Source organism: Austrofundulus limnaeus, unplaced genomic scaffold (genome assembly GCF_001266775.1).
Source record: "Austrofundulus limnaeus strain Quisiro unplaced genomic scaffold, Austrofundulus_limnaeus-1.0 Scaffold36, whole genome shotgun sequence".
Taxonomy (NCBI): domain Eukaryota; kingdom Metazoa; phylum Chordata; class Actinopteri; order Cyprinodontiformes; family Rivulidae; genus Austrofundulus; species Austrofundulus limnaeus.
In genome coordinates, this window is record NW_013952438.1 from 705,827 (window position 1) to 713,875 (window position 8,049).

Below are 8,049 nucleotides of genomic sequence, written 5' to 3' on the forward strand. Positions count from 1 at the left end.
ATATATATATATCCTTTTTTATGCAGAGGGGGCAGAGATAGAGAGAAGGAAAAATGGAGGGGATGAGAGGCAGAAAAAAGTAAAGAAAATACAATGTCTGTCTCCTGTAGCTTTTTTGATGTTAAACTAATGTAAGGGTCACCCAGATCATCTGTTTATTATTTTTATTTCCCCTCAGGGTGACCCTTACACTAAACTCTGAGGTCAGTGACTACAGGCGTTTATACAACATAAAACAAAACTTAATGTTTTTTTTAGCATCATCTTCCAAATAAAGCTGCAAATTGCTACTGATTTTGGGCAATTAGATGCACAGCCCTTCGGTGTCTGTTCTATGTAAAGAAATATGTCAAACATAATCTGTGCCTTACCGAAAACAGTGGGGAGGTGTTTAATTCACGCTATTTGAATCCATCCTGCTCTCTCAGCACAGAACACATTTAATTATTCATGTAACCCAGTTTCATTCATCAGCAGCTACCTGCTCCTGTTTTTATGGCCCTTGTTTTGTGCTTTGATATAAGTGTGTTTCAGCATGTTGATGGAATATGACGCGTAGAAAAATACTTGTGTAACGTCAGGGTGAGTACTTTTTATCACGTGTTTTTCTGCTACTGCATGACAAAACGTCAAAGAGTCATAAGAGTGAACGTCTTCTTTTATTTTTCTAATTTCAGTGTTTTTTTTTTTTTTGTAGTGCCAAATTCACTCATTTTAAAACCACAAAGCCATAACAGATTTGTACCTTTTACTGCAAATGCACCATCTGTGTAAACACGCAGTTGGAGAAGTTGCTGTACTTTCAACTTAAAATTGAAGTGAAATAAAAGTCAGAGCTTTTTTTACTGATTAAAGTAAAACAAAAACATTTATTTAAAAAATCTAATATTATATGAGTTTTCACATTTTCTTATTTAAGTATGTTATTGGCTTTGTTCCTGTGCCATTTTAGCTTTTTGATCTCCTTGATTCCAGCTCCTCAGACACCACCTGCCTTCCATTAGTTATCAACGCATCTGTTGACTATTATCTCTCCTTTTATTATAGAAGCTCATTCGCTTTTCTTGGTCAAGTTATTTGTTTACCATCATGCATCTTTACAGTTTACCTGTTATTTAGTCCTTATCAACACATTTGGCTCATTCTTGGATTGTGTGGTGTCATTGTTACACAACTCTATTGTCACACAACCACTTTAATTTACAGATTATGACCCATCACACTGAACTGAGTTTTAAGTTGCGAGTTGTGTAGTGAAATAATAGGCAGCTGTGGTGCATTGTTAGAACTGGAGTTTGTTAAAAAAAAAGATGATTAAATAGTTGGCACCCTAGAAGGGAATGTCCCTGATACGTATAATCCTAAAGAATGTTTTGAAGCACTTTTCTGAGCAGTACCACCATGATTTTGAGCAGAAAAGCTCTATTTTTGCAACTTTCCCAGCACACTGGCAAACTGGCTTTCATTGCCAGCTGGGAAATCCTGATATCCAAATGTGGTTTGAGGTTTTCCTTTTCAAATGACGTTGAGAAATTCTAATTAGAATTTTATGGTACAAAAAGCCAGGAATCAGAAAATGTGCTTACTTTAGTTTGACTAAATCCAACTTAATCCCTAATTTGATGTGATGGACCACAACTACTGAGGGTTTCCCCTAAAGCAGTCAAATAGGAGCACGAACAAACAGACTGAATATGAAATCAGCAGTTATCAATGATATAATGGGCACAACTTTATTTCTATTTATAGCCAACTTAATATTAGTAACTAAAGTTAAATTTAAATTATGGTTGTTGTGTTGTCATGCTAACCAGCTATGCTTAGGGTTGCATGTGTCCTTGCTTGTTTTTGTTTGTTTTTCATTGTAGCTCAGAAGTGAGTGTTTCATGTCTGGTCATCATTTGAAGTTATCCTGGATATTTATGTTTGTTGGTCCTGTATGTGAGCAGTGATGGCACGCTCCTGTCGTTTCTTGCAGCACTAGTGAGTGACAGGTCTTTGAAAAGCACCTGGGCCATCGTTGTGGTGATGTTCGGGGTGGTGCTGTTTGACTTCGCTGCGGATTTCATCGACGGTCCCATCAAGGCCTATCTGTTTGACGTGTGCTCGCATCAAGACAAGGAAAGAGGGCTGCACTACCACGCTCTGTTTACAGGTATGTGACTACACACGTTTTACTATTTGTACTGTTTTTTAAATTTATTTTTCTTACTGAGGAATGTTGTCTCTGTTATGTATGGTGATGGTTTGAACTGCCTTGTGAACCCTTTTCTAGATGAACAAGTAACTTAACACTCATGGTCAGGGGCGGAGCCAAGGGGTGGCCAGGGGTGGCCATGGCCACCACAGACAAATCTTTGGCCACCCCATTGGCCACCCTGATGTACACACCCCTTCCACAGTGAAATAACCTTTAGGGGTGTAATAATCCTCCTGAACAGTTGGTGGCAGTGATAAACGGTATGAAACAACACCAAGCTCAAAGAAGTGTATGTTGTCTTTACATACAGAGCATATGCCTATGTAATCTGACTTATGGTGACAAATGTTTTTATTTTATTTTATTTTATTCTATGTTTTGTTATTGTCACCATAACACAGTGTCATTTTATGCTATGAAGGCGGCATGATGTTCTGTCCCTTTTGGTTAGGAGTAGATCTATCACTAAATCAGAAAAAGTGAAATGCCCCTTTAAATCAATGTTGCAAATGTATTAATATTAGTTTTAAACAGGCAGTTGAAGGTCATCATTATTTGGCACAATGATGTGTTAAAATTAAAAATAAATCAATAAACAATATAAAAGTAAAAAGCACCCCTAAAGTCATTGGATATGATAAATTGTGACACATAAATTAACCTTATCTCAGCTGTAGTGAGTTTAAAACAGGATGATGGAACTAGTTTAATGAATAATTTGTCTCTGAAATAATTATTAAAACAAGTGTTCATTTATGTAGATAAAAGCATGTTAAACAAACTGGTAAAATACACCAGAATGCAGGAAATGGCTATTTCGTTCAAAAATTTCTGGGGGAGGATCCCCAGACCCCCCAACAGTCTGTCCCCTCCACTTTTAAAATGGTTCTGATGCCCATGTTTATAAGGTAGTCACTGCCTGTATAAGGACATAAGGAAATGACCAAAGCACAAATATATGCAGAAACTTTCAAGTAAAAGCTGATGTAATATAATCCTGACCACCACTGAGAAAAATGTCTGGCTCCACCACTTGTTCTGGCATTCACAGAAGTCATTTTGGAATTATGGTTTCTGCTGCGAGAGTGTTAGTGTGGCCTAACAAACTGAAAAACAAGCAAACATTTTCATGTTGAGTAAAGGTGATATGATGGGGCTCAGTGTAATAAATGGACAGTTTGAAAAGTGTATTATTTAAAGAAGGGAATAAGCACCATCACATCAGAACACATCAGCAGCTGCAACTGATGAGTCAGCTATAATCAATATTTTTACTCTTGAAAATACTTCAAGCTTCAACCAAGCAGTTTCCTTTACTCTGATAGTCAGGGCGTGGATTTTTATTTCCTTGTGTGACTACCTATAGCTTTAAAAAATACAGACCCCCTTCTACTCAAAATATCTGTCTTCAGGATTTGTCTTGTCCATTAAACTCAGGGGGTTCCTTGAGACATAACACGCTATTCCCACCTTATGGAGAAACAGGAAGGTGATGCAGCAGCAATAAGATGTGTCCAGTCAGACACAGCAGCCTGGTGTTTTACTGTGCTTGAGAAGTGATTTGTCCAAAAACAAAACAATTTTAAAGGAAAAGATTAGTTGTTTAGTGAGAACCATCTGCACTTTTGCATTACTTTAAAAAAATGTGAACATGAAAAATTGGAACTTAAACTGAATAAAGGCAGAGTTCTCAAAGTTCCAATTAAGTTCTAACCCCTTTTTTTTACACATTAATGGCTTTTGTAAAATGTATAGAATATTGCAGGTTTTTTATTATTGTCTAATTGTTGTTATTCTTGTGGGAATGCTTTAAAAACTGTTAAAAAGTGATTTGATTCCAACAATTTTCTAAACTAGAATAAAACAATAATGGATTTGTGAAATAAATTAGATGAATGAAACAAAGAAATTAAATATCAGAATGTTTTTTTATACTGATAAAAATTATTTTCAACTCATTGTTTTGATTTGACTCCTTCCCGTTTTAGTTCACTCTCACTTAAATCCATCACAGGTGCACAAACTCACTGTTTCTTACCTGCTCAGCACCAAGCAGCAGGAAGCAGAACAAGGAAACAATTTGAGTCACATTTTGGAGCACTTAGAGTCAGAAACTGACTTCTAGAGTCGCTTTAGATCAAAACAGAATCAAAAGGAAACTAATAAAAAAGCACACAGGATTTTAGTAGGTTTTTTTAATCAGTTTGTGTAGATTTAATCCATGTCTCAGATGACATCATCTCATTCTGTTTGCTGTTTTGAATGCTAAAACTTGAAGTTTTATCTAAAGATGTGTCACAAAGAAAATTGAGTCTTACACAAGAAAATGAAGAGATGGATCATCAAGTCACTCTCAAGCAAATTAACTTAATAGTCTGCTTGAAGTCATGATAAAGAACAAATCAGTCGGACTTAATGAACTGCTCCTACGCTACTAAACGTGTCCATCAGTTCAAATAGTTCTGTTATCAAGCTGGCTTTTTAGTTAAATAATGTTCTAATAACATTCATTAGAGATTTTTATTGTCTGTGCTCATGTTTGATGATGTGGAGTCTCATGATGGATGGGACTTTTCACTTCAGGTCTTCTGGGGTTTTTAAAACCTTGATTTTATAAACCACAAAAATAACCAACTAAGTGTTTTTTTTTTTATTTTACAAATTATTACTGTACATCTCCAAATATTATGTACGCAGAGATTGGCTCAAAGTGTACTTTTTATTACTTGGTGGAGTGCCACACTTTAAAGTTCACAGCGTATCTTTTGTTTGGCTACCTTTCCCTTTTTTTCCAACCCTGGCTGCCATGAAAGTCAGTGATTGGGTCGTTGCTTATGTCTGTTAGCAAAATATCTCATGAACCACTGAACAGATTTTAAAGAACATGAAGGAAATGCATTCTGTTTACTACTGATTGTTAATGCATCACACATACTGTTTTATTTATTTTGCCTAATCATCTAATTTTATGATTAAACTGTGATTTAGTCGAGGTACAATCTGATTTCAGTGACATTTTATGGTTATGTAGAATGTGCTCTCTTTGTTACATTTAGTAAATACACGCCCCAATTACTCACAAAGATATTTTTCTCATCAGCTGACAAAAAGTGTGTGACAGGAAGACTTTCCCCAACCAGAGTAATGTTTTGAAGTGGGCGGGGCCAGATTCTGAAGATGGTGTTTAAAGCAATATCATATTTCCTGATTCAGGGCCACTTGCAGAGAAACTAAACTTTGTGGTTGGCCTGGCACCGGTCTTGTATAGTTTTTATTCTTGCATCCAATATTCAAGTCTATTTGGTATTCATGTCCGCTTGTCTACATGTGACAGAGTAAACTGAACATGCTTTTCTTTTCAAACATAATCATTGAATGTGCCTCTACAAGTGATTAAATTTTGGAGTCAGCCTGATTAAAGATGGCTGCCACGGCTAATCAAAGTTAGCAAACATGAAAATAGCTATCTTGGTATTTAATTCAAATTACGAATTTTAACATTTCATTGTGGCTTTGTGTTCAAGTGCAGTACAAGATGTTTGGGGGTGTTTTTACATTGTTTTAATTCATGGCATTCAGTGATTACTTAAAGAAAACTAGAATAATATTTGTTCCTGAAAAGTAGATGACTGTTTTTTGTATACAGTTGTATTTATAATGAGCTAAAATTTTGCATAACAGTGGCTGAGAGTTATCTCTAAAACATACCATGAGCTCTATCTGATCTCTTTAAATGGTGTCTAAATCTTTGTTGTTCAAAGCAGTGGACGATAAGCATTTCTGCAAAGAACATCAGCTTTTTTAAATACTCTGTTCTTTAGCCTTTTGATTGGATCTCCCAATGGGCTCAAGTCTTCACATTATTTTAAATAGTCTCCCAGTTTGTGCTTTTAGTTTCAAAGAAAAATGCACATAATTTGAGTTCAACACAGCCACATTCGTTCCTCAAAGCAGTTCTCAGAAACCACCCAGATTTAATGAGAAATCGGCAAACACATCGGTGGGTTTTCAAAAGATTTACATTTACTCCCTGAGGTTTTCTGAGAAGACACCAAGCACAGCTAAGCACATTGTACCTGAGGCAAACAGGGCCTCAGCCAAGGTTTTTTTTACACAACCATGAAGATTGTATGACTTTCTTCGTAGAGCTTTTAGGTCCTTAGAAACTCAAAATCAATGGTTTTATGGAAAAAATGTTTCCCAATTGTGTCTTAGAGATGAAAAATCTATTTACCATCAAACTGAAGTCCAGTCGTCCATTTCTGACAAAAAAAGAAAAAGTATTGAAGATGGACATCGATAATATTTATCTTCTCATATTTCATATTTCTTTTTATTAAGTGTAATCCCAGAGGTCTGTGTGAAATTAAGAGCCTAACCTTTACTTCACAGATGTTAAATAGAATTCTGTTAAAGGGCATGTTGAGCTTGTGATGGTGCCTGTCAGTCTCGGTGTGCATGAAACTGTGGCTGAAACATTAACCCACATCTCTACAGGTTGGATGTGTCTTCTACATGTTCTCACTTTTAATCTGGGTTTTTTTTTTTTTTACATGATGAAAACCTTTCTGTGTGTCTGTTTTCATATTACAACCTCACCAAACAAAGAAAAATGGCCCAAATGAAAGCTAAATCAAATGTCTAAAAATAAAAACACACCAGCAGCCAGAGGATAAGATGTCTTTGGGGTGAGCGTCAGCAGCAGCAGCAGGCACCGGGTGGTGTGAGCATGTTAGTCAGGCAGTAATCCAGCCCTGAGCTCGTCATGTGCTGCAGTCATGGGTCTGAGCTGAGAGAAACTGGGGGACGAGGCACATGACTCTCAAGGCACCCACTGCTGGTATGCAAGCTTTGAAGGAGGAGGAAAGGGCAAACATTGGGAGTTTCTCTGGAATTTGTGTGCTGCATGCTGGCTTTTATCAGGGGCTGTGCTTTTGTCTGGGAGTGGCTCTGAGGCTGGAAATACAATAAAACTCAAAACAAGAAAATAATAATAATAAAAAACAGAACATAATCAACTGATGAAAAATATCAGAAAATGTTATTCTAGATATAAAAGTTACGCATAACCTTCTATGGCAGAGGTCTTCAACAACAATCCCACTGGGGGGTCGCAGAGGTACTGTCTTGATTTTTATTTTTAATTTAATTTATACTTTTTTTAAGTTTGATCTTTAAACATGAATGAATCCATTATGTATCAAACTGATAAATGGAGACATAAAATGTATGTATTTTTGTCTGAAAAAGCAGCTGAACTTTGCTTCACACATTGTGGTACAAGTTTTCCTCAAAGCAACAAACTTTTACTTGATAAATTAAAATGTACTTTTTATTTGTTGACACTGGTGAACTGGGGCAGCACAGTGGCTCAGCTGGTAGAGCTGATGCCTCTCGGCAAGAAGGTCGCCAGACTGAATCCTGGCTTAGTGGACCTTTCTGAGTAGAGTTTGTATGTTCTCTCTGTGCATGTGTGGGTTTTCTCCCAAAACTCCAGCTTCCTCCCACAGACCAAAACCATGACTGTTAGGTTAACTGGTAACTGAAAGTGAATAGTTGTTTGTCTCTGTGTCTGTGTGATGGACTAGTGATCTGTCCAGGGTGTACCCCTGACTACCTTCTAGTACAGAGTGTGTCGCGGCAGAGCTTTTACTCTGCTTTCAGAGAAGGTTTGAACAGAACATGCACTCTAATGGATGTTCCTTCTTAAACACCACCAGTCTCATTCATTCACAGCATACTATTATTACAATTACCGGGCCTTTGTCCAAATTCAAGTAGCTGCCACCGCAGCTATGAGCTCTCAGTTGCAATATTACCTCCAACCAGATTTCTTTTCAGGTTACTTC

The 8,049-nt window shown here is 36.7% G+C and overlaps 1 protein-coding gene across 1 annotated transcript in view; it reads left to right on the plus strand.

The window, feature by feature from the left end:
• Positions 1-8,049, plus strand: part of slc45a2 (solute carrier family 45 member 2) — a 26,712-nt gene that overhangs the window by 1,779 nt on the left and 16,884 nt on the right. Inside the window, exon 2 of the mRNA XM_014006493.1 lies at positions 1,979-2,155. Coding sequence (XP_013861947.1) covers positions 1,979-2,155 — 177 coding nt within the window. The remainder of the gene's footprint in view (positions 1-1,978; positions 2,156-8,049) is intronic.